Below are 27479 nucleotides of genomic sequence, written 5' to 3'. Positions count from 1 at the left end.
ACTGAGACATGGCTGCACGACAATATCTCCAACCCCACTATCCAGCTAGCCGTCTACCCACTCTCCAGTCTGACAGGATCGCTTTATTGTGTGGTAAGACCCAAGGCAGTGGCCTGTGTGTTTATATTAACAAAGACAGGTGTATGAACGCAGCGATCATCTCTGCACACTGCTCAGCATTAGCGGAGGTTCTGGCAGTCAAATGTTCCACCTTTTTATCTATTCAAATTATTTTTGGACTGTAAAATCAGATTAAAAAGACATTATTTTATATTATATTGGCGGTAAACTGTCAAACCGCAGGGATACATTGCTTTTTCACCACGGTAAGAAATAATCCATACTGTCACAGCCCTAGTGTCAGCAGCAATGCAGACACTGTGCTGGACTGACATACTCACTGGAGTACTGTATAAAAGTAATCTCCTGGCCTGAGAACAACTTGTGATCCTCCTTGAGGAGCTGGAGGACAAAGCTGAGGAGGAGAACAAGGTCTGGGATACTTTGTTTAGTCTGCTGATACAGCAACCTGCACCCAGGTAAGCAGCAAAAAAATGGATGAATGAATCTTATCAGGAAACACAAGCATAAGATCCACAGAAAATGCACTATGAGGAAACTGATGGACAAGAAAATAAGCAACATAAAGGTGTTTCCTGCCTGTTATATTGGACCTTAAGTGTATATTACATGAAGAAGTGACATGAAAACAATCAAGTGAGGAAATCTTCATCTTCTGTTTCTTGGCGGTATTTGTTCTAAATCTAAAATCCTAGTCTGGTGCTTCCACTTGGACAAATTCAGTGTTCTAGATGAATCCCAAAATTCAATACACAGCTGAGACGTCATCATTGTCATCATCATCATCGTCATCACCCTCATCATGATGTCTTCACTCAGCAGCTTTGTGTGAGTTATCTCTGAGTGGTTGCATTTGTGAAGCGGATCATGCATAACCAGGCTAAATAATGCTAAATAAGGGCTGGAGGTAGCTACTGCTGACACACACACACACACACACACACACACAGACTCACACACACACACACACACACACTATTATCCTGTGATAAACACAAACACACAGAGAAACACAAGTTTCAAGTGAGGTCTGAGTGGTGTGAAAGGAAAGACCCAGGTTCAAGTGTAACTCAAGGAAAAAGTAGGATGTAAGGAAAGAAGGCGGGAAGGAAGAAAAGACAATCTTGAGCGGAGGAGGACAGGATGAAATGAGAGGAAAGAAAGAGGTAGTGAAGTAAAGGAAGAAGTAATGAAGAAAAGGAAGAGGAAGCAATTAAACAAAAGTATGAGGCAATGATAGACCTGAGGAGGCAGTTAAAGAATAGAGGAAGTAGTGTAAGAAAAACTCTCTTTCTCTTTCTCTTTATCATTCAGCCCCGTGGGAGTGAAACCCCAAACACACATGTCAGATTCAAAAATCACAAACTACAACTGGGAAAAACACAAAAACATACACACAGCTGCTGCCCATGTCCCCTGACAGAGTTCAACAGCTGCTGAGCAACAGACACACACACACACACACACACACAAACACACACACACACACACACACAGAACAATCCGTCCTGTCAACAATCGTCGGGGTGAGACAACAGTTCAGATCTGTCAAAACTACCACCAAGACCTCACGTCTGCCATCTGGGCTCGTTTCTCGCCACAAACCTAACAGCCAGTCCATACAGAAACCGTGTTAGACGTCCATCAAACACGTGTCTCATGGAAAAGATCTGCTTCCATTTTGCCAAAACTAACAATCCACACAGACTAGAAGACTCCGGGATATTGTTCAAGTGTATTTTTTGTCCCTTTGGCGTGACAGACAGCTGTTGAATTTATATGATCTCAATTTATAAACAGTATCTATATTGATTGAACAAGGCTCCCAGTGTGGCTATGAACTTGCTGGGAAAAAAGATCAATGAATCAATAGATAAAACCCATGCAGGAGCTTACATGATAGCTATTATTGTTCAGTAGATTTCTGCTGTCATCCTGGTGAAGACAGTTTGGAGTGACTTACACGCCGATCATGTCTTGCTTTTGATGTGGATTTCCAGTAAGAATATGGGGTTACCACGGCAACCAAAATTCAAGACATACCAGTCAAGACTTCCAATGAGGCATAAAGTTTTTAGTGAGATGTATTTTGTCAAACTGCTGTTTTCAAGTTCAAGGATGAACTTTTGATCCCAACTTCTCAGCCAACATGTACGAGAAGTCCTGAAATTGCTCAGATAAATAGAAATTTTAACATCTACAATTCCACGACAACTGGGCAAAACATATCTGCTGATGAAGATCATGTGATATTAATGAAAGCTCCAGAAGATCTACTAAATTAACTTTGTGGTGAGATGTGTGATAATGAAAATGTTGTTACTGTCACTATCACAGAGCCAAATAAGTGCCAATGGTTAAACATTTTTTCTCTTATTAGCAAACTTTACATTTAGGTTGCAATTCTCCAGAAAGCCTTATTTTTCATTTAAAGGAAGTTACATGATGGATGCTTGTTATGTGTCTCAGATGGCTCACATGATCTTCTGTCTAATCAAAATCAAAACAATGCCAGACAATACATTATAGAGAAATACAAAATTCCTTCAGAGAGAGATGTCTGTCCTCTCTCCTGCTCTCTGCTGTAAACACACCCAGCTGTTAGCGAGCAGCTGCTCTCATCTCAGTGCTTGTTTTCAACAGAAACTCTCCTGCTCACTGACAGCCTGCTCTCGGTGTGTCTCTCTCCGGATGGCAGACAGGATGCTCCGGTTCAGGTTCAAAGCAGCAATAATCCTCTGGCTCATACCCGCATCTGTGTGCGCCGCAGCCCGGCTGTACACGGAGGAGGACTCGCTAGTGATCCTGAGCAGCAGCAGCCTGAAGCCCGCCATCAGTAACTTGCCCTCGGCCTGGTTGGTCCAGTTCTACTCCTCCTTGTGCGGACACAGCATCCAGTACTCCAGCACACGGAGGGCCCAGGACATCAAAAGTACCATAGACAGACTTGTTTCACCGTCAGTCCGTTGTAAACAGCAACACCAGACCCTACTCAAACCCTACAGATATCGTTTGTTCCTAATTAATCGGTAAAACGACATTAACTTGTAAAGTATCACTTGTGTTTTCTGATTCTACTTCATCCTCTGCTCAGTTCAGCATTCATACAATATAAAGATCAAATGTTAATTTAAGCGAAATCTCAACTCTGCGTCGTGCGGCTGAAATGTTTTGTTGGGTGAAGCAACTAAAAAGTAGCATATTTTTGAATGAAATTCTGAGTGATGGGATGATCCTTGCACTCTTTTTTTTAATCCTGCGACTAACCGACCAATGAAAACTTGGTTGACTACGACTCTTCTCATCGACTATTAAGGGGCAGGAATGTGGAAGGAAATGTATTACTTGAAGAGGCAGAATAACTCCTGCTGATATAGAGATACTGCAGAAAGGTCTATGTGAGTGATGAGTGTTAATAAATTATTAGAGGCTAATTTTCAACAGGCAGATAATCTTCCATTTTTAAATTAAAAAGCTGATTACTGCCTATCATTCCTGCACAGTGGGAATACTTTTTATTTACGTGATACTGTCATCTGATTTCTTCTATAAAGATTGTCTATTCATCAAGTCACCTCATGTTCCTCAGGGCTGCACTGATGAAATATGAGTACAACACTGAGAAATGGTATTCAACAATTTCACCTCATTTTATATGCAACAGTAAATTTTGTTAATTACTGCTACAGCAGCGTTTCCCCTGCCATTGCCTTGGAGGGGTGGCCTAGCCTGCCAAGAGGACCCCCCCCACCCCTCCTGAAAGAAACAAAATAGGCTACGTTTGTTTGTTGATTACCTAATTTATGGTCGCTCGTTTCATTTCAACTCAGAAATACACAATACGAACAACCGCCTTACTGCGCATGTCCATGACAACAATGTTTTTCACAGCAACTTAGCCAAATGAACAGACGAGACTACACTGAGAGTCTCTACCGCGTTTTGGTGTAACTTATGGTCACATGAACCTCTCTGTCGTCTGCTCTCTGTGTTGGTGTTTGACCGAGGGCGGGGCTCAGCTCCAACACACACACAAACACACACACACACACACACACACACACACAGACACACACACAGAGCGGAGCAGAGGAGAGACAGACAGCGGTGGACACAGTGAACCAAGTGAAGTGAAGATAACATGTTACTCGAGTTGACGACAAAGCTTGTTACTGCAAGTGCGATAAAAGCTTCGCAAGTAAAAAGCCAATAAGCGTAATTTTATCAAACCACCTGTTTAACAAGCATAAACATGTGGAAAAGCAATATTTTCATCTGCTCTGTCCGCAGTCTTCAGGTATGTTTTAGACAACCACAGCAGGCTGGTTAGCCTAACAGCTAATTGTAATAAACAAGCTAAAACCAAAGCTGTCGCTATACGGCAGCCCCTCCTCCCTTTACCAGCGGTACCTGCAGCAGTGAATCACATCAGCAGCAGAGGGAGGAGGACAGAGGACAAGAGGAAGGACTGATACTGACTGATGTCTGTGTTCTTCAGTCTTTCTTAACTTCACTCAGTATTTTGATGTCAGAAAAATTATTTATTTTATCGACATTTTAGATTTCTTCCCAGTGAGATATTATTGAGTTTATATAGTGACTTTGCTGTAAAAAAAAAAAAAACCATACCCGTCCCTAAGGCTGGCTAGTGGCTACACCCTGACTATGGGAGGATGAGAAAATCGCTGTTCAAATCCTTTCACTACAAAAATGTCAAGGATAACTTCAGGTCAGGACATAGCACTTACTTCATCAGTGAGCTTATTTGTTTCACTTTTCTACTTGCTAATGTCTGAGTGCAGGGTGACAAAGTACAACCTGTGTCGTTGCTTTAATAAATGTTGTAATGATAATAGTCCAAAACTATGTGTAAATGCTGCCCCGTGACATCACAGTAGTTTTGTGGGGGTCTACCACCCCCCCTGAAAAAAATCCTAAGGGAAACACTGTACAGGTAACAAGCAACTATTTGTGAGACCCATGTTTTACAACCAGCATAAAGCACTAGTTGTATTACAATCCTTTACAATGAAACCCGTGGGCTCTACCATATTTGTGGGACCAAAGAGACAGAATCAAGTCCAAAGTTAGTCAGCTAACCTACAAGTCCTTCTTCATGGGACTGTTCCAGGGTTAAATAGTCTGCATTGACCCATTCACATCACATGTTGGATTTTCCTGTGTCCTTGTTTCAGACTGAATGCAGTACTTGATGTTACGAGCTTGCCAGATGTTTGTTGGTTGCCGGGAAAAGGCTAAATTATCAAATTATAGACTCAAGACTAAATTATACTTGAGCGATCCGACAGACGGTTGTCACACATCATTTTTTTATTTATAGTTTGGCAACAGAACACACTGATCTTTGAGCAACAGACGTCAAGACCAGCTGATGTTTGTTTACATTCCTCAAAACAAAGCAGTAGTGCAGGAGAAAAAGTTGAAGAGTTTGGTGAAGGAAATTTTATTATTTCCATTTTGTTGAAATGATAAAAGGGATAGGACTGGTTGTGGTAAGTCAACAATGGAGTAGAGCTGCAACGATTAGTGGATCCACAGAAAATTAATTGCCAAAATTAAAAGCCAAATTCTCTGATTCCAAATTTTCTCAAATGTGAATGTTTCCTGGTTTATTTAGTCTTCTATGATTGTAAACAAAATACTTCGGGTTGTGGACTGTTGGTCAGGACAAAAGACTTTTGAGGCTGTCACTATGGGCTTTGGGAAACTGTGATCAACATTTTTCACCATTTTTGGACATTTTATGACCAAATAATCAATCCATTAATTGAGAAAATAACTGACAGATTAATCAATTATGAAAATAAGCATTAGATGAAGCCCTACAATGGAGATACAAGGACAATTAATTTTACCTTAGAATGTCTACTAACAGTTTTCACACCAGTCTAATATACTGGTTAGTATCAGCACCAACACTGACTGCATAAAATTTGATCAGGTGTCAGTCAGATGTGACCAAAACACTTACATACATTTTGTCAGTATTAAATTGTAATAGTGAATCTTTGTAAATATTCAAGAACAGCATAAGTTAAATTTGCACAGGTTTCAAAAGAGTGTTGCATTTGCACATCTGGTGGGTGTGATGGTGTAAAGAAAAAAGCACCTGATGTCACACTGTTAAATTCACATGACCTATGTCTCATATCAAGTCAAGTTAACTTTTATTTGTATAGCCCAATATCACAGATTTGCTTCAGGTGGCTTTACAATCTGTACAGCAATAAAACATCCTCTGTCCTTAGACTCTCGATTAGAATAAGGGAAAAACTCCCTAAAAAAAAAAAACTAAAAAAACTTCACCTTGCCTGTTGGACAAGTTTTTGATTAAGCAGAAACTAGGCTTGGCAACATTTTCACACACAAACACCAGAGGTGTTTACCTGGCCAGAGGTGTTTACTTTGACAAATGATGATGAACTCAAGTTAAACACTCATTTGACACATTCAAACCAGACCTGTGTCTTGTTTTAGTCCATCAACATTCACAGAAACCTGGATCTGCAAAATTAGTTCCATATACCGTATATCATTACTAAACCAAAGCCTTAAACCAGACTTACTGTTAAAATATTTGCTACAGGGACATCCCCTTCTGCCTCCCCTCACTTCCCCTCATCGCCTACTGCCAGGGACTACTGAAGGCATAATAAAGCTCCACAATTATTTTAAAATATATTCAGTATACATTTGCTACAGAGAATTGGTGATTTTCAGTTTATCAAATGTTATCACGTGAACATTTACATATCACCAAATTAAAAGTTATTCTGATAAATTAATTTCTACAACCATGTTTATGTATTTCTGCAACTGTGACGATTTGAATTTATGAGTATGGAAAACTGGACATGCTCTTGACATCCACTGACAGTGAGAGAACCCAGACAGACGGGGAGGAAGTAACTTTCTCTCCATTCAAATGTTGACATTGCTGTTATACACTGTTAAACAGCTGTTATACAGTCATCATCAATCACAATTCAACCCTGCTGACTGCTGTGGATTACAGAGGGAATCTGGGCTTTTTTCAGCAGGATATTTAGCACCATTATACTTTTGTCAACCTGTTTTTCCATGCTGTATTTCTGTCATTTTTATTTCTTGTTCTATTCTGTACTCACATCTATTACATGTCTGATCCCTCCTGTGTTGTTCTTCCTGAGGTTTCTTCCATTTTTTCCGAGTTGAAGCTTTTTTTTTAGGGAGCTTTTCCTTATTCGAATTGATGGTCTAAGGAGAGAGGATGTTGTATTGCTGGACAGATTGTAAAGCACCCTGCAGCAAATGTTTGATTTGTGATATTGAGCTATACAAATAAAACTGACTTGACTTGACATTTCGATAGAGAGAGGCAAGAGCACCAACCATCACAGCCCCGGCCACCACTCGCTCCCACCTACAGTTATGAAAATATAACAGCAGCTTCTGCATTACAGCCAGCCTGCTTATTTGCAACTAATGCTATTGTGAACATGTGTAAAATACCATTATAAAGGCAATCCTGCATCAGCTGTGTGACAACAAATAGACACGACTAGCAGCATGGTCATCATCACACCCAATACAGCTATGACTATGGATTACCTGATCGTTCATTTCAGCACTAACACACTGTTACTGGTGTATTTCTGTCTTCATGCAATCCCACTACTCTTTAGCTTAATGATCCAATTTAATGGTCACGAACCCCCCTGTATTATGTTTAATACACACACACACACACACACGTTTTTCCTATGTATATTTTGATATGTAATAAGTTTGTTCCTTTACTATATGTATATTTCTGTTTGAAAAAAATAATTAAATAAATAAAATCCCACCCAATGCAGCTATAGCTACCTAATTAAACGCGTTAACCGAGTCAAATCAACCAAACCTCCTCTGTCAACATGTCATGCACTAATAACCATCTATTCACCGGTGCTAACCTGTCATGCACCGGTATATCGCACTAATAAACAAGGCAGTCCGTCTGAATCCAGCCGACAACCGCCTCCAATAACACCTTAATTGTATTTACACGGAGCTAGCTTCAAGCTACTGAAACTTTTAAAGACTCGCCTCTTAATCTTGCAAACGATACCTTCCCTGTATCCGATGTTAACTTGAACACAAGCTTAACCAGTGCTGCTAATAAATGTCCAGCTGCCACACAACACGTTTATAGACTCTGGGGTAGCATATTAGTTAGCTTTAGCTGTCAGACTGGCCAGCTTCTTGACCTTAGCCTGACAACACGCTAGCTAGCTATGTCAGCTACACTCATTTTAAAATCAGCTTGGAATGAAAGTTATACTTCACACCGTTTCACGTCCTCTCTCTTTAAAACTCTCCCTCTTCTTTAACTGCTGCTGTGTCCCGGGACACTGGCGGAAAACACTGACGTTAGCTCGACACCAACTGCCGTTTAAGTAGCCTCTCATGCTAACGCTAGCTAACCAGCTAACATCACGGTTTGACGTTACGCAGTCTCTCCGGTTAGCGGCACCGAGCTGTCACAATAACAACATACCTTCAGGAGCACCGGGTGGACACTGGACTGACTTCGCGGAAGTCACGGTGGATCTGCTTCAGAGACCGGAGATGTACATGGATGTCAGTCCCCGGTACTACAAACTCATTAACGGTGGAAAAACAACATCCAGAAGGCTAACGTCATTACAGTGAAGCTAACGCAGCCTGTTAGGCTTCTTTTACAGTTCAGTTCATTTGCATGACAGCGAGGCTCTGGCGCCACCTACAGCCTTCAATCTACAACCTAAAACCATTAACTGTATGTAAAGATTATTATTTATATACAGTCTGTGCCTAAAACCTACAGCCTTCAGCCTTCAACCGTCAGCCTACAGCCTTCAACCGGGGATATCTTCATCTGTCTCCTCCTCCTTCTCCTCCTCCTAGCGCTGGGGGATTGTGTTGCTCTCACTCATCAGTGGAGCCCTGTAATATTTAGGGAAAGGGACAGTTGAAGGTAAGAGTTAAGGTCAGAAATATATTACTTGAGTCCTGTTGTACAACAGCTGTTATCAAACTGGACTTTACATTTCATATCCCTATTTTAATCCACTGTACTAACTACTTTCATATATTTCATCAAACTGGACTTTACATTTCATATCCCTATTTTAATATGTATTAATATATATTAATATATTTCATCCAACTGGGTTTAACATTATACATGGCATTCAACCACTGTTGTATAATTTAATTATTTATTGCACATGTCACATTTTAGAACCATTTGGCTACTTCTGCATATGTTTTGCACAAGTCAGGTCATGTAAATAGCCTAAGTGTTGTAATGTTTATAATGTATATAGACTGAATGTCATGACTTGACTTCTTATTTTGTTTTATTTATTACTCTTCTTAGTTCTTATCTGTTCCTGCCTGGCTAGACTGTTTCCTGCACTGCTATAACGTTTGAATTTCCCCTCAGGGTATCAATAAAGTCTTATCTTATTTAATTTAGCACCTGTCACTTTCATATATTTCAATCACTTAATTTATTTCTCCATAGCACAGAAGAGCACTGTTTCTTTTGCACAGTCAATATTTCATTTGAGTTTTATATCCAGTTTAACAACTATTATAATTCTATTTTGTAAATGGATTTTAAATTTTGATTTAAATTTTACATTTGATTTTCATATATTTTGTGTATTTCATTATTTATCATTAGCTTACTTTTGTTCTATTTCTGTTCTTTATTCCTCTATGTTGCGTTTGTGGGAGCAAACACCAAGACACATTCTTTGCATACTTGGTTAATAAAACAGATTCTGATTCTGAACAATATCCTCAATTCAATATATTATACTGTACGTATATATTATTTTCATATCCACATCAGAGGTGGAAGAACTGACCAAATAAAGTACCAACACAACACTCAATTTAAGGGAAAAGTCCAGCATTTAAAGAGGTGATGAACAGATTAAAGAAAAATAGCTATTAAAAATGAAATCAATAAAATTAAATAAGAAATTAAATGAAATTCTCAGTTTATATAGGCTATGATGTATATTATTAATTACCTTACAATATCTTAAACAACATACATTAATTGTGAAAATATTTTTGCAAATACTGTATATATGTGCAAAATAATTAGCTGAATAATCTGAAATCTTAATGTATATACAGTAGTGTTTGTACTAAACATAATATAAATACAAGTATGCATATAGTAGGTATAAGTATGAATAATAAATACAATATATATACAGATATATTAAAATATTTGTATCAGTGTCATATAAAAATACACATGCAATATGATATTATATAGCAACACATAATATTCACAAATTATAGTTATATACATATATATATGTGTGTGTGTATATATATATATATATATATATATATATATATATATATATATATATAGCAACTTACCAGTGAGGCAAGACAATCAATCGTTAGAGGACAGTGACACCTTAATTTTATTAATATGTCAAAGTAAAGTAAAAGTAATTAAAGTATTTATCATGGAATAGTTTCTTCCACACTGTGTTACATTACTGCTGCATAGTGCATCATTTCAAGTTAGCATACATTAAAAAATATATATCTATGGGCTGTATTCATTTATTACAATTCATTACATACTTACAAACCTGCCTGATACTCACTATTAATAAACTTTTTTTGAATAATCAGTTCGTTAGTAAATGGCAATTACTCACTGCCATATTAACCTGTCAGTGGAATCTGTTTTCGGGCACCAACTGATCCCCTAAATATCTTCTGTTGCCTCCATGTTCCCATTAAAGCCAGTTAACCAGGAGTTCTGTGCTGGAATAAAACATAATCTGTGTTAGTTTGAGGTAATTTAGGTAACTTTATTGGTGATATGCATAATCACAATATAACCTAAAATAATAAAACTCTTCAAATTACATTTGACACAGGCTCCCACTACAATACATGATCACAAAATTAGTATTAACACTGAACCCACTTTAGCTGATATTGTACTTTATTGGTGCAAATTCTCTAATTGCAGTTAATCGGAACCAACTGACATGCAGTGAATGTGGGGATATTCTTTCGCTCCAGTAATAGCAGTTGATGTCTTGACTTCATTTTGTTTTTCAACACCTAACTTTTAGGGGAGAGCAGGGTAAAATGAACCAATGGACAGATATGGCCACCATCTGTATCTTGGCAACAACAATTTGTCTTATGTGACCATAAATTAAGGAAGAGTGTGTTCTTCAGTGCTTTCACTCCTGACCCAATATGGACCTTTAATTATACCTCAAGATTCAAGAGGTTTTATTGTCACACGCACAGCAACACAGCATGGGTGATAAATACTTCTGATAAAAATATAAAAATATGTTACTTATATTATGTATACCTGTGATGGAAACATCTACATGGAAAAAGTGGTAAACACATTTTTGCAACAGAAAGTACAAATTTAGCATTTGTGCATTTCTATTGTTTTGCAGTTTCCAAAATGATCGATTAAATCTTTAAAACTTGTGCCCTTGTTGCACCAACCCTGTTTCCATAAACTGTCTATCTATAGTATTTTCTCGTATAAACGGTTGCCTTCAATGGCCTTTTGAAAAGCTTAGACGCCATAGAGCGTTACCTTGTCCACATGAAAATGCCAAATGCATAGTTTTTAGGTCATAAGTCATAGGTTTTAGCAGCTGGCCATTTTTTACAGAATATTAGCAGCGCTGATTGTTTAGTAAGTAACCGTCAGTAGCAGTAGTATTAAGCTGTAACAAGTAATCGTTATATTTTGGTTCCCAGGCTCACCATTTTTAAATAAATTCCCAGTAACTCTAAATGCATCATCGGCTAACGTAAACGTTCGAATGAATACATCTGATTGGCTGTTCATTTTGCGGCGAAGAAAAAATTAACCAATCAGTGAAGCCGTTCTTGGTCGTTGACAGCAACCAACATACACAATTTAACAACCGGACCTTGCAGCCTGCCAGGCAGTGCGGTCAGCCAGGGCTGGACAAAAGCGCTTTCCTCCAATTATAAATCATTTATTAACCGTCCGTTTCTGTTTTTATAAGGTTGCCGGTAAACAAGCCGCCGTCTCGGTAAACACTCTGTCGGCATGAATCTCGGGTGAGTCTGTTTTTTTCAGATAAACAATAAGCTTAGCTAGCTAGGCTAACACGTTGACGGTATGTGTCGCAGTGAGATGCAGGGGGATTATTATACTTTACATTATTGTACAGCGTTATCTACGCGAACAAACAGTAAACGCTTTTCGCAAAACACGCAACATGACTGTTCATACATGCACAGTGCAGATAATAACAACAACAACGTGTTGCCTTTAGCCCACATTCTTGCTTTTCGTTGTAAATAAACACTAATGAGTTGCAGGCGTGAAAAGAGTTCCTGTTGATTTCATTAAAGCATCATTTTCACCTACCAGAGCCAAATTATATGAAACAGGGGAGGCATGAAAGAAAAATCAAAGTAGTTCATGTAAATCTGTAACATTGTTTAATATTGTCTGTGGTTACATAGTGTTTGAGTTTTGTTGTGCTGCATCTGCACCTGTGACACTATGTACTGCAATTACCTGGCAACTTGATACAATATGTACTGTTGTGTCTCTGCATTAATGTCATCATGACAAACTCTATTGTCAAGCAATCAGCACTTGGATAATTGAGACCTCCACCACCCCTGACCACCAAATCCAGTACTAACTTGGTGCTGTTTCCGTGATTCTGAGCCCATGTTTGGACTTTTCCACTGAGCAGCCTCTTCAGTTTAGTTCATTTTTGTCCCACAAAAAGTATTTTTGCAGGAAAAACATCAACAAAATAAAACACAATAAGACAATTGGAGACATTTAGAGACATTGAAAGTTCTTGTACTATACACACAATACAGAATACAATAACATGTTCAGTCTGCTTTCCACTTTTTTATGTTATCATGTATCTGTTTTTCACTCAGATATTTTGTGTCTTTGTGAACAGAGACGGCTTGCTGTTTGAACTTGAAAATGGAAAACCCAAGTTGATTGTACTCAGTCATGGTGAGAGGCTTCAGCTTTTTATATCTTTAGTAGTCCAGGGAAGCTTCACTCACTTATCTGCTCTTCACATCAGGTCCTGTCAAATAAAATACTATATTTCAACGACTGTTGATTATTATAATTTAGTAATTTTGATAATAAATTTTGACATTAGTGTGCTGTTTTGTATTTTGTAATTTCCATGCAGTGACACGTAATCTTCAAATTATATATTTTTGATGTTTGCAAAAACATTTTCATGCTCATTACATGTACATATTGCACATACTGTTATTTTAAACAGCTTTTCTTTAACAAGGATAGTTTGTGTTTTATTTTTTTAGTTGATGACTAATAGTTTTCAGTTCATTTTGATAACACACAACCCTTACATCCACACAGGTCAGGTAAATAATTTGTTATAGATTTTCTACACTTGAGTTGTGAGACTAAACCAGTTTTCTGCATCACTTCATTTCACTTCAACAATGGTATCACGGAATATGAACTGTGTGCATGTGGATGTGTAATATTAATGGCTGTTCACTGTTACGTCTTTCCTCCACTGCAGGTGTTGAGAAGAATCCAGTAAAGGTAAGAATCTTACAGCCTGGCCATTACAATTCTGCATTTCTACACATTAAAGACTAAATAGGAATATATGACCTGCTCTGCAGACACGCTCTGTGCCACCACATATCGGTTAAATTTCTTAAATTCACAGACTTCCTCACTGTAAATTAGTGTCTCATTAGAAATGTTAGGAAACAGCTCAGTAATTGTGCACATTAAAATAATATATTTCATATTTTTGTCTCTTAGCTGCTTTTATTGAAACATTTTGAAACTAATTCTGGCTTCCAGGAAATCAGTGAAGCTTAAAATGGAACAGACACACAATGTGTTGCAATGTGACAATGAGCTAGACATGCACTATATGTCCAAAAGTATGTGGACACCTGAACATTCAGGCTATATATGATAGTTATCTTTCGAAAAACCATGGACATTAATTTACTGCTGTAACAGTCTCCACTATTCTGGGAAGGCTTTCTACCAGATGTTGGGACCTGGCTGCAGGGGTTTGTTCCCATTCAGCCACAAGAACATTAGTGAGGTCCAACACTGATGTTAGATGATAAGGTCTGGCTCACAGTCTGCGTTCCAGTTCATCCCAAAGGTGTTGGATGGGGTCGAGGTCAGGGCTCTGTAAAGGCCAGTCAAGCTCTTTCACACCAAACTGGGAAAACCATTTCAATTAGTAACTGGACACCAGGACACCATTGTCTAAAATATCATCGTATGCTGTAGCATTAAGATTTCCCTTCATTGGAAATAAGCGGCCAAAACCAAACCAGGAAAACCCAGAACTAGACCAAAAGTAAGTGGACCGGGGTGTCCACAGATTGTAGTAAACAGCACAGGTTTATGTTTCTAATAGGCAAAAACGCTGATAGGAAAACTCAAACAATCCGGGTGTTACCTCTTATAGTTTTGTCTGACATAATTTAATTTAACATACACAGCAGCTGTCCTTCAGGCCCAGAGCGACTAACATCCTGAGCTCCAGGCAGCCGTCCTGTGTTGAGGAGGTGCAGGTGGAGCGTCCAGCCAGGCAGCAGGCAGGGAGGCACAGAGACCGCAGGGTCAAGGCAGGAGGAGCAGCATCCTCCTTCACCTCCAGCACCACTGCTGATGGGGGAAAAAGCACCACTCTGTCAACATCCAAAACACGGGAGCATCACACAGCAGGAGGCGGTGCTAAAGCTGAACCCAAGGTAAATCTCATGCTGTCTTTGTTTTTTAATCTTGACTCTTCTTTTGACAGCACATTCATCTGCTCTGTGTGTGTGTGTGTGTGCTGAAGGTGAAGTCAGACAGACACCAACAGAGCTCCACCGTTGGATCCCGGAGAGCCAATGGGAAAAAAGGAGCGCTTCAGAATCGAAGTGGTGGAAAGGCGGGACTAAAGGACACGTTGCCCAGTGGGGACACTGGACTGAAGGACAACGTGGTGTGTCTGACCAGTGAGCAGCTGCAGCACATCCTCAACACCGTCCAGACCTCCAGCAATGGCCAACACCCACCGGAGGACCACAGGACCAACGGTACTGAGAGTGAGTGGAAGTTAGTATTGAAAAAGACACAGATAGAACTACTGGACATTATAAACTCAGACAACAGCGGCTAAAATCCACAAAATTATATTGATAAGGTGCCCGTTCATATCAGACACTAGACTTTCCCAACTTCATGTCTTTTTCTTTGTTAGGAAATGAAACGGACTCAAAATCTGGCTCTTCAGCGAATGATAGAGGAGGAGGAGAGATGAAGGAGGAAGATGGAGGAGGAGGAGGAGGGGAAGAAATTAAGAAGGGAGGAGTAACTGATACAACTGGAGCCTCACAGGATAAAGATAACAGGTGAGGAGCTCATTCTCAACGGGCATTTTCACAAGATGTTTGTCCTGCTGACAAAACAGAGTTCCTCTGGATAAACAAAACATTTATGAAAAGGTCGAAACTCCACACTTGAAGTTTGAAGAACAACTTCATTGTGAGATCAGTGTGTTTTAGGCTTATGTGTGTCGGTGTTTTGACCTCTTCAGACTTTTTTCCACTCTCCATGCACCTTGGAAGCAGTGAAGTTGTGCCAGAAATCCCTAATATGAACAGTTAAAACTCCTCTCTATAGATGACCTTTAATACAGTCAAACAGAAGTAAGGGTCAGAGGTCACAGACAAAATAGGACCAGAGCTATATTCCACTTCCTCACAGTATTAATAAAACACAACAAGATGTTTGGTGTTGTTCAGCATGATTTAGTAGATGTCCTGTCTACTGCTGCTCTGGCTCTGTCCTTTATTGGACTTGTACAGGAAGCAAAATAAGCTTTGTTTTCTCTTAAGTCAACTAAAATTACACAAAATTTAGTTTCTCAGTTTACTCATTTGGTTCTATTGTTTAAGACATGTCAGTAGTATTAGTGCACATCAGGTCCATTGTGCTCCTATAGTGTGCAAATTAATTTTTTTGTAATCTGTACTTCTAAAGTGTTAAAAGCAGACTGTTACTACTGTCGTTCAGGTCGTCTGGGTGTCTGTTCAGCTGGCTGGAGGAGCGACAGTCAGAGAGCAGAGCTGCCATGGACGCCAAGAAGGCTCAGTGGAGGAGAGAACTAAGTAAACACACACACAAACATTTTAATGCTCCAGTAATTCATATTCATATTAATTATAGCAACAAACCCCAGAGACGTCTCCCCGACGCTGCTCCTCTTTGGAGCTTTTTAGACTCATTTCAGGCATAGTTTTGGTTTTATAGCATATTTACTGTTTTGGTTCAGTGTTTTCAGCAGCAAACGAGCTCTGATAAGCCCATCGTCCTGCACCAAACAGCAGACAGACATATTTTTGATATCAACAAGGAATTAAAAAGACTACATGTAATGTGAAAGGTGACGCCTGTAGTTCTGAACCCACAGAGAGTTCTCACCAACTCTGCAGCTCTACGGAGCTTTTTAGGCTCTTTTCACTCATAGTTTTGTTTTTACAGCACATTTATGATTCAGTCTCTTTGTTTTCTGCAAACCAGCTCTGATAAACCCATTGAACACTTCCTGCCCAGCACCAAACGACAGACAGACAAAGTTAGCGACCAGCTGGTGAAGAAAGTAGAACATCTAGTAGCTGCTGGATGTGAAAATATGCAACTGTTTGCTAACATGTTCGCTTTATACTTTACAAGGTGATAATATGCCAGAGTGGCCAGAAAAAATCATTTGATCTTGCTTTAAATACAGCAAAGTTTTATGCCTACAAACTATTGCATTTGATTAATGGCTTTTAATTTTCTGTCTTGAATTATCTCAAGACAGGCCGTTGCCAAAACATGCTTAACAGATCATGAAGACGTTTCACACTCCAACCTTGTTCTAAATGTGTCCCACATAAATATTCCCAGTCAGTCAGAACTAGTGTGGGAGGTTGAGCAGCCAGATATAGATGGACTCACTGCTATAATTTGTGACATTTATACCCTAAATAATTAACTAATCAAAAAAGATACAATTGATACTAAAAAAATAACTGTTGGGTGCAGCAGTTTATTAAAGCGATTCTGACAAATGAAATCTTTTATGTGTGTGTGTGTGTGTGTGTGTGTGTGTGTGTGTGTGTTAGATGAGCAGGTGGCACTGAAACAGCAGCAGCAGCAGCAGCAGTGTTCAGCACCTGGCAGACTGCAGGTATGTCATGTGTTTCATGTTTTGTTATTAATCACTGTGGGAACAAGAACATTTAACTGACAGCAGCTTTATTTACACACAACAACAGAACAGCTCTTATAACAAACTGTTCCTCATACTGAAGCGTAGAGGTAATCGTGTCATTTTCATTGAGCTGTTGATCCAAATTTAGCAAAAAATGTCACAAAAAAGAAGACATTTTAGAATTTTTAGCAGGTGCGTTCCCCTGAATGTGGTTGAGAACTGGTTAGAATTGATTAGTATTGATCAGTGTATGCAAATTTGTTTATTTATGTAACAAGTAACGTTAAAACAAAAACCTTTTCTATCTTTGTCATAGTCTGTTTTTACCACTAACAGTCCTTTTCTATGTGGTGCAACATTTCTGGAGATTCAACAACAAAACATGTCGCTGATATATTCAGTGAAATATCAGGTTGTCATTTGAACTAAAGGTTGGAAACCGAAACAGCGACACACATGATGTTGTACAACATCAAACCTGTAACCCCTGGCAACCCGAGAAGACATGAGATCAGATTGGATCCAACGTTGACACAGCTTGGAAACCTATTCCCTGTTATAAAGTATTTCATAATCTTTGTGTGTGTGTGTGTGTGTGTGTGTGTGTGTGTGTGTGTGTGTGTGTGTGTGTGTGTGTGTGTGTGTGTGTGTGTGTTTCAGGCTGAGGAGGACACAGAAAGTGTGTTATCAGTTCGGAGCTCGTTGAGCCACAGAGAGCAGCCTGCTGCCATCAGATCCAGTCTCAGACTCGGGGTAAATCTGACCTGTTAATAAAAGTCGTTGTCACACTGAGCAGCCTTTCCTCCTCCTCCTCCTCCTCCTCCTCCTGGTCTTCATCCAAAGAATTTAGGAATAAGAGAATTTTGCTCTTATGCTTCAGTCAAAGTGAATCACAGGTGTCACACAAGTGTTTAATGAACACGTCTGACTGTCTCGACAAAAAACAAAAAATATGACAAAACAAAGATTTGGTTTTTTTAAAAATTTTATCCAAAACTCTGAACTGTGTTGTGTTTGTGTGCAGGAGGTCACTCCAGTGGAGGAGGTGCTGAGTGTGGAGAGGAGAGAGGAGCAGAGGAGACGCTGGCTGGAGGAGCTGAACCAACAGAGAGACGAGGCGACTGAACGCAGGAGACGAGAGAAAGTCCTGCAGAGCCAGGTAGAGTAGAGACACAGTAGAAACCTGACAGGTAGAGTAGAGACACAGTAGAAACCTGACAGGTAGAGTAGAGTCACAGTAGAAACCAGACAGGTAGAGTAGAGTCACAGTAGAAACCAGACAGGTAGAGTAGAGTCACAGTAGAAACCAGACCGGTACAGTAGAGACACAGTAGAAACCAGACAGCTACAGTCATTTATCATGATTCATGTTGATGTTCTACTGTATTCCGTGTTCATATTGACACGTGATGATCTGGTCTTTCCGTTCGTGGCTTCACGTTAACGGTGTCTCTGCAGACGGAGGACCACGAGCTCTGGGCCGCGCACTTCGACTCTCTGCAGAGGAGACTTCCTGTCCAGACCGCAGCTCCGTCGGCTCCATCAGCTCCACCTCCACCTCCAGCCCCGCACGGTGGCTCCGAGAGAGGGGAGTGGGACCCGTCCTCCAGCCTGTCCCTGGTCTGGGACGCCACAAGCAGCTGTGGAGCAGAGAGCGTAGGAGGAGCCAGCATGGACATGACCAGCGGATACCCGACCAGAACCAGGTAGGAGGGGAGGATTGATCTATTTAAAGGACGTGTGTCTACAAAAAACCTGCATGAATTTCTGTTGTTGGTGAAAGGTGCTACAAAAAAATAGCCTCGTCTTTCTTCAGTCCACCCAGAAGTGTGTAATAGCTTTTCTATCTACATACAGATTAATGACAAATCCAGAGAGCTTTCCAGTATAGAAGTATTTGTTTTCCGCTCATTTATTCAGGATATTCCTTTAACTTGTCACTTGTCTATATGTGCATTGTATAAGAGTAAATGTTTTTTTGTCAGCTACCTGAGGACCATGACCGCCCTGCTGGACCCTATCCAGATAGAGGAGAGAGAGAGGAGGAGGCTCAAACAGCTGGAGCAGCAGGTAAGAAGAGGAGGGAGACGAGTAGTCCACACAGATTTTATTGGTTGGCTTTCTAAATATTTTACTGTCTCTCCTCCTCCTCCTCCTCCTCCTCCTCCTCCTCCTCCTCCTCCTCCAGCGAGCAATCGAGGCCCAGGTGGAGGAGCGGCGGCGGCAGAGGGAGCGAGAGGAGGCGAGGAGGAGAGAGGAAGAGGAGGAGGAAGAGAGGAGAGTGGAGCTGGAGAGGGAGATGCTGCAGAGACAATATGAGCTGGACACACTGAGGGAGAAGCAGAAGGTCTGTGAATGACACACATATACACGTTTGTCTTTCTATGTATGTGAAGACTCTCATTGACCCCAACCTTTACTCTAATGTAAATCTTTTTTATTGTTTAAAGATATGTTTTTGGGCATTTTTTGCCTTTAATGGAGAGCTGATAGTGGAAATGTCCTCACTGCACACCGTCATTGAATATATTTTCTCTAAACCATTTTCCAATAAAGGTAAAGCGTGAATTTTGCTGTAGTTGCAGTTGTATTAATGTTTAACTCAGTACTTCTGTGTGTGTGCGTCATCAGGCAGAGGAGCCAGACAAAGACCAAGATGATGGAAAACAAGAGGAGACTCAGGAGTCCAGAGGTATTTGAACTACAAAAAAAATCAGGCTTAGTGACCTTCACACACGTTACCAGCTGTTTAAATGAACTCTGTTATGTTTGCTTGTCTGGATTTGTTCAATGACCGACTGAGACCAACTGAAAAGGTCCAGTCACCCAAGACATTTATACAGTAGATCTGTGATTTTAGCATCAATTCAAAAGATAAACTACATTTAAATCAGTCATTTTGTACTGAAGCTCTTTGAGAAATTAACTATGTAGTACAAAGTCAAGAGGTTGTGAAGCTCTGTAAACAGAACCACATTCCTCCACTGAACTACTCTCCAGAGACTTAAAACATAATCACTGTTTTTAGTCTTTGGAGCTGTTTCTAAACCAACTACCGTCGCCAAAATTCTCTGTGTTGAAGAAACATGTCACCCAGTACAGCTGTGTGGCTCATTGATGTGTTTTTAATAGTTTTTGGACGACAACAGCGGTCTGTGGCACAGAGGAGTAAGATATATCAGGCTTTGGATACACACACAATACTTGTTAGTAGATCAGTTCATTGTTGGTTTGACTCTGTACATGAGGTTTGTTTACAATTAGAAAAATATATATCCTTTAATCTTCACATGACCAACCCTGACGGAGTTATTATACAAGCATCTTGATGATGTGAACACACAAATCCTTAACGTGGGCGTCTTTCTCTACCAACCATCCCATATGATCTAAAAGTGACATTACAGGCAACAATCTTTCTTTTTCTTTAGTCTTTTCACAGGTGTGTAAAAGACCTTAAAACACCATAAATATTAGCAGGATGATTGATATGATCTCTTCTCTAACTGTGGGTTTGTGTGTGTTCAGAAGCTTCCAGACAGGGTGAGCGTTTGGAGGAGAAGGTCAGTGGTCCAGTTTTCCCGTTAAAAGACACTGCTGTACAGACAGGTAACTGAACCATTACTGCTGCTGCTACCATACAGAGAACACCAGTGTATGAGGAGCACATAATATAACACATGTAAATATGTCATATGTGTCCCTCTCTGTTTCTGTGTAGAAGCAGCTCCGTCTCTCCTGCACAGAGCAGACAGAGTTCAGACCCCTGAAGTCTCTGCACAGTACCAGCCGCCTGCTTCTCTGTCTGCTGCTCCTCCAAACAGCAAGAACCGAGCTGTGAGAACAGGCAAGGAGAACATCTGTCTGCCAGCGGGAGGAGGAGGAGGAGGTGGAGGAGGAAGAGGAGGAGACCCGTATGACGCGTTTGCCAGGACAGACAGAAGCAGGAGAGAGAAGAGGAGGCCTGAGTGGAACACACAGAGGTAGAGACACGTCGTCAGACCTGTTTAACAGTTACTGTCTCTTTATAACAAGAAGTCACACAAGTCTGGTTCTTCTGTGTTTATTGGCGGTCGGCAGTTTACCTCCACCTACTGGACTTCACTGAGGAGCAATATATGGCCAAGAAAAGAAAAAAAATAAGTAGTTAGTTAAAGAAGTGTTGTGGAGTTTTCTAGACAAAATTCATGTTTACATTGACTGTATCCACGAGGTCTAACAAATGTGTTGAATCCATTTCCTTCCTCACAAAAAACATGTTCAAAGCAGATTTTTTAAAATGTTTTTTTAAAATCCTGTATTGTTTACATCCATGTTTACTGGCTTACAGCCTTCCTCTTCCCTCCATATGTTGGTGCATTACAGCCACCTGCAGATCAGAGGAATAGTCTGAAAAGATCAGCAAACAAACAAAAAGGGAACCTGCTTATTAAAAAACTGCTCCTACTAAAGGTCAGAAACTCCACCAGGTACCAGTTACTAGAAGTTTCTCTATGTTTTACATAGTGCCCTCCTAAGATTTTTATAACTAGTAATATGTGCACATGTAATATACCATGTGTTTCAACACATTAGCCTCTGTATTTTGGCTAAAAAAAGTAAAATTATTTTTAAAAATGTATTAACCTTAAAAATATGGTGTCTCCCGACCTTTTAAAGCAGTCTGCCAGTCCAACAGCTTAATAAATCCTTGAAACTGAACATCTAAATTTGTCTCAAGGTTCTAATGATCATAAATAGTCAATTTATTGTAATTAAGCCAGACCAGAACCAATAATGAGGTGGGTGTTAAAGGGTTAATTAATTTATTTCTGTTGTTCCTTTCTTTAAAAAATCATAACCATAAATTTAAAAAGACTTTACAATAATGTGTTTAAATCTAGTTCTTATTCAACCCTCTCAGGCCACACAGTCTCACAGTCCAGACCCATGAAACCAGTATTTAGTCTGATCCCCCGGTCTCTGCTCCTCCAGGCCCAGCCGTCGCTTTGTTCCGGCCTCGGAGCGTTACCCTGCTGCTCTGCAGAGGAACAGACAGGAGAGTCGACTGAAGAGGCAGGCTGAGCTCCTCGCCCTGCAGGAGAGGACCCGTCTGCCCAGGACCGATCCTCCTCCTCCTCCTCCTCCTCCTCAGAACCAGGAGCCTCGTCTCTGCTCCAACCCCACACAAACCAGAACCAGCCCCGCCAGGAGGGTAGGAAGCTTCCTGACTTTGTTCACACTTTCATACTGAATTGTGAAAAGCTGCTTTTGTCTTAATTAATCTCGTCTTAATCTAATCTTTAACAACACTCTTGTCCTTGCTGCAAAATAACTTCCTGACAAACAATGAAGTCATTTTTTCTGTGTCTGTGTCTGCCAGCTGTGGTTGGATGTGTGTTAATGTTAATTATTTACTGTTCCAGGTGGAGAGTGTTTCCAGAGGACAGAGCGTCTCTGCAGCCGTGTACATTGAAAGGTAAAGTAGGAGGTTGTCTTTTCCTCTCCTGAGTCTGTAGCTTTCAGACTTGATTAGTGATGAGCCTGTAATTTACATACTCAGCTCTGATTAGGAAATTATTTTCTTATGCTGACACTGGAGGAGTCGTTCATTTCCTGAGCTTTCCAAGCATCTTTTCCCTTAGTTAAGTCCCCATAGCCTGTTAAGGTTATATTGTTATTTTCTTTTGAATTTCTCTTAGAAATGGAGAGTAGCAACACATTAATTGGTTGTTGCTCCTTGATTTCAGTCTTATGAGTCTGCTTATCAGTCAAATAGCTTCAAATGTCGGAACAGAAATGACAAAGTATGTTTGACTTGCTCTTTAAAAGAATAAATTAAAAGGTTTCTAATCAAAAATGTTTGTACATGTTCTGCTTTTATGTCAAAAATTGAACATTGATTTTTCTCTCACATCCTATTTAACATTGTTACTCCGATATCAATATCAGCTTCAGTCAGGCTCTAATGCGGCTCTTGATGGAGGCATCCTGACTCTTCAACAGTCTTTTGAGTTTGGAATGACGCATAACTGATAAACCTGAAACAGAAACATTCAAAAGAGTCAGAGAGAACAGTTTCATCCGGAAAAAAAAATCTAATCTTAAAACTTTGGGAAAGACAAGCAGTTAAAACTCCTGGAAATAAAACATCTCATCAGCCAGCAGCTGTTGTCAGTGGTTTTTATTTTGTCGTGTCCTCCAGGGGGCGCTCTCCTCCCGTCCCTGCTGTCAGACACAGTGTGCAGAGCCAGCAGGCCTCCACCTCTCCTCCTCCTCCCCTCGAGTTCATCCCTTACGTCCGAACCGATGAAGTCTTCAACCTGGACCCGCTGGAGCCTGCAGACACACCCCCTCCTCACTCCCCCACAGGTCTGACACACACCAACACACACACACACACTCTTACATTGTGCTAATAATACTTAAACTACTTTTATTCAAGTAAAAGATTTGAGCACTTTTTCTGGAAATAAAAGCTGTAGAAATGGACGAGTGTCGTGGGGTAAAAAGTGGACACACATACAGTCGTACAGGTCCTGAATTCCAGGATATTTCAGATGTTTTAAAGCTTTTAAAGGGGTTGTGTGAACTGTTTATTAAGTCTGTATTCAGGTTGACTTACACAGATTTGTGTGTTTGTTAGTCTTTCTTAAGTCACTTTCATATTGTGCCAACCTTCATGTAGACAAAAATAACAAATCTGCCACAGAGTCTAACAATTTTTGCAACATACAGCTTCGATCCTTTGAGCCTCTGCTCAGATAAAAAAAATTCCCCAAAAAATCCCTTTAACAGGTGGAACAGGAAGAGCAACAGAGGAGGGTTTCAGTCATGTGATTAGATGTCAGAGCCAATAATAAAATGACACTATGGAGAAACATCATAGTGTCATTGAGTCTTATTGTGAAACACTTTGTAATGTTTGCTGCATATAAATAAAGTTAACTTGTTTCTCCTGGTCAGAAGCTCCTCAGAGCTCAGCGTCTCCTCCTGCTCCATCACATCGAGACCCCCTCCTCCACCCGGAGCTGCTTCGTAACTCACACACACACCGACAGCAGGAGATCCTGAGAGGCCTGGCCCAGCTACGACAGGTAACACACACACACACACACACACACACAGTCCATGTTCATCTCCTAAACTTTGTACAGTCTGACTAGCGCTGGATTTTTGAAAAAAATAAACACACATTAAGGCTGAAATGATTAGTTGATCTACTACAAATTTAGTCGTTAACGAATTTAATAATCAAGTAATTGCATTAGTCATTCATCAAGCACACATACTGAATCATTTCTGGCTCCAGTTTCTTCAATGTGTGGATTTGCTGTTTTTTTTCATGGTTTTATATCATTGCAAACAAAATGTCTTTAGTTTTTAGACCATTGATCAAACTAAACTAGACATGATGACGTCACCTATAGAACATGTGAGGGGCAACTTTCATTATTTTCCAACATTTTATTGATGCAAAAAATCAAAAATTATCAGATTGATGATTTAATAAGAATAATTGTTAGGTGTAGCCTTAAATCTTTTAACAGTATAACAGCATTTTTTTTTAATAAGGATCTCTTTACTCTTTCAAAACACATTTTATAGCTTTGAAATAAACTAATCAAAAAACAGCAAATGTCATGGTTGAAAAAAACAAACAGAAACTTGACAATTAAACTAGTATCAATAATAAATATTATTACTTATGTGTTGGTGGAGCTCTACTGTTTGTTCACCTGCAGCATGTAGCTTCATGTCATCAGAGGACTAGAATCTGTTGTGACTGTTTACTAGTTTATTATTCAGTATCACTCTTTAATAAAGTTGGGAGACTTGTAAGATTAAAAAAATAAAATAAAACAATGGATAAATCTGTGCAGCAGAGGCTCTAATAAGAGTCGACCTCCAAAAACACTGGATCCTACATTTCCCATAATGCAACTGGATGGGTTATTTTCATTTAACCCTGACTGGCTGGTTTAAAACCCAAACTCCACACCTCCAGTTTCTAAACGCAGGATTTCTGTTATAAATCTCTTGTCCAAGACCAATTCATAACCTTGATGACATCACTATGACATCATCAGTTTTCTCAGATTTGACAGAGCTCCTCCAGAGACGCAGACGATAAAAGCTCATCAATAATATGCATGTAAACACGCTCAATAAGGGTCCTCACTGTGTGTGTTCAGGGTTTACTACAGAAGCAGAGGGAGCTGGAGACAGATCTGAACCCTCGACTGAAGCGCCATGACAACCAGCTCCGGTCGCCCTCGACAACGCACCACATGTGACCTCTGGCAACTACATTTCACACCTGGCTGGTCCAAGTGTGTGTGTGTGGTGTCTGAGGGTCACAGGAGGTCACTGCAAGCTGTCCACTGTGAACGTCACCTGAACATCAACAACCAGACTGTTACAGCTTCGGGATAAACGAGACTTTTTCACTCCTGCTTGAATTCTGTCTGAAGAAAATCTGTGTGTGTTTGCAACCACTTACATCTTTCCATTAACCTGCAACATTACAGATCCTAAACTACCACATCTTTCCCTCAATACACCAATCACAGCTCAGTGAGACATTTTTCCACTTTAACCCATTTATGTCCACTTGGTTCAGATGTGTGTCATCATGGCTGCTGGAGACTCGAGCTGAAACTTTTTATTTGAAAACCAAACTACTGTTCAGATGCATATAAACAGGTTCATAAAACAGTCTGATGTATTGACGTGTTGTTAGTAGATCAGACTGTTGCTGAACATGAGACCAAAACATCTGAGAAGTCACGTGGGGAAGGATTTTAAAGAACACTACAGCTTTGTAAAACGCAGCTGGTTCACAGTCACGTCTGTGAAGCAGCGGAGGAACAGGAAGTTCATGTGGTCGGACTTTGATTGGACCCGTTTTTGTCTTTTTTTCGCCCCTCACCCCCTCACAGGAGATGATCTGCCGCAGATTTTATCAGATGACAACAGCTGCATCCAGCTGACATTGGAGTTTATATGTACTGTAGTTAATAACCTGCCTGCAGTTAATGAGGATGAATTATGATAATTAGCTACAGTATAAACGTCATCATAGCAACAATAACTAAAATATGATTTGCTTTCAGTCTAAACATCTTTACGCCAGATTTTAAAATCTAGACATGTCTCTAAATTGTTGGTTTTGATTATTGACGACTGAAATGTGATTTGGAGTTTCAACCAAACACGAGCAGCTGACTGACTCTTAACTTTGACTATTTCACTACAAGCGACCGTGTCATCGGTGTTACTTTTCTTTTATCTGCTCCATCGGTTCTACCTCACATCAACACCTTGAAACCACGACTGCTTCCTCCAGAGACCGCTCATGTTTTCACTCCTCAACATGTGATAATAAAACTCGTTTTGTGCTGCTCACTGACTGAATTTATAAGGGTGAGCAACTTTTCATGTGCAGGTTGTGTTTCTTATTCTATTTTTAATGCACTTTCCAAATAATCTTTACTACAAAGAAGTAAAGTTGACTTTAAATCAAGAATTTTAGATGTTTTTTTTGGGGGGGGGGGGGGTTTCTGTGGCTTCCTGCTGGCAGAGGAGTTCCATGTTTCAGTTTGTGCTTCTGTATTGTGTATTTTTATTTATTGCAAATGTAATAAATAATGTTAAGTGCATTGAGACCCTTTTTTCTTACAGCTATACCTCTGACTCTTGAACATTATCAGATGAAGCCATATTCTTACGCTCTTATGAATACATGAATGAATGATTATTAATATATTTAACTAAAGCAATGGATCTAATCTCAGGATTTAATCCCTCAAGCTGCTAATTTGTCAGTTTTAAAGGTCAAACACTGTTTTGTGTTCGGCTCAGACAACATAAGACTGTTGTTTGATTATAGTTGGTTATATGAGGGATGATGTAATGACAATATAACTTAACATCCATTTATTTTGTTTAATTACTCTGAATGAGCATCTTCAGCCGATGTGTCGTTATTGCCTCTGTATTATTTAGCTCCAAGTCAATATAGTAACAATAATAATATAATTATCTTTATTTATAGAGCACTGTTCAAAACCCATGTTACAAAGTGCTTCACATAAAGCA

The 27479-nt window shown here is 39.8% G+C and overlaps 2 protein-coding genes across 8 annotated transcripts in view; one reads left to right on the top strand and one right to left on the bottom strand.

The window, feature by feature from the left end:
- Positions 1–8786, bottom strand: part of ip6k1 (inositol hexakisphosphate kinase 1) — a 32239-nt gene extending 23453 nt beyond the window's left edge. The window contains exon 1 of one of the 2 annotated variants that reach the window (XM_067586394.1): positions 8624–8786. The gene's annotated coding sequence lies outside the window, so the exon portion shown is untranslated. Of the gene's footprint in view, positions 1–8414; positions 8596–8623 lie in introns of those variants that run through there. The other variant, XM_067586395.1, reaches the window with a different exon arrangement.
- A 3253-nt stretch (positions 8787–12039) lies between these two features.
- Positions 12040–27177, top strand: ccdc66 (coiled-coil domain containing 66). Of its 6 annotated transcripts, none has more exons than XM_067586389.1 (21): positions 12040–12219; positions 13092–13150; positions 13701–13723; positions 14659–14907; positions 14997–15237; positions 15402–15552; positions 16217–16311; positions 17311–17375; positions 18060–18152; positions 18424–18558; positions 18858–19105; positions 19385–19469; positions 19588–19746; positions 20031–20091; positions 20928–21008; positions 21121–21382; positions 22374–22593; positions 22805–22857; positions 23584–23750; positions 24345–24475; positions 25574–27177. In XM_067586389.1, exons 1-21 carry the CDS (start codon positions 12209–12211, stop codon positions 25673–25675), a joined length of 2691 nt encoding a protein of 896 aa, XP_067442490.1. In that variant the 5' UTR covers positions 12040–12208; the 3' UTR covers positions 25676–27177. The 6 variants fall into 6 exon arrangements, with proteins under 6 accessions (XP_067442490.1, XP_067442487.1, XP_067442489.1 ...); XM_067586386.1 differs by having other exon boundaries at positions 14997–15246; XM_067586388.1 differs by having other exon boundaries at positions 14656–14907.
- Positions 27178–27479: the final 302 nt, after the last annotated feature.

This window comes from Thunnus thynnus, chromosome 4 (genome assembly GCF_963924715.1).
Source record: "Thunnus thynnus chromosome 4, fThuThy2.1, whole genome shotgun sequence".
Taxonomy (NCBI): domain Eukaryota; kingdom Metazoa; phylum Chordata; class Actinopteri; order Scombriformes; family Scombridae; genus Thunnus; species Thunnus thynnus.
Note: the sequence above shows the minus strand (reverse complement) of the source record. Positions and strands in the feature narration are given on the sequence as shown.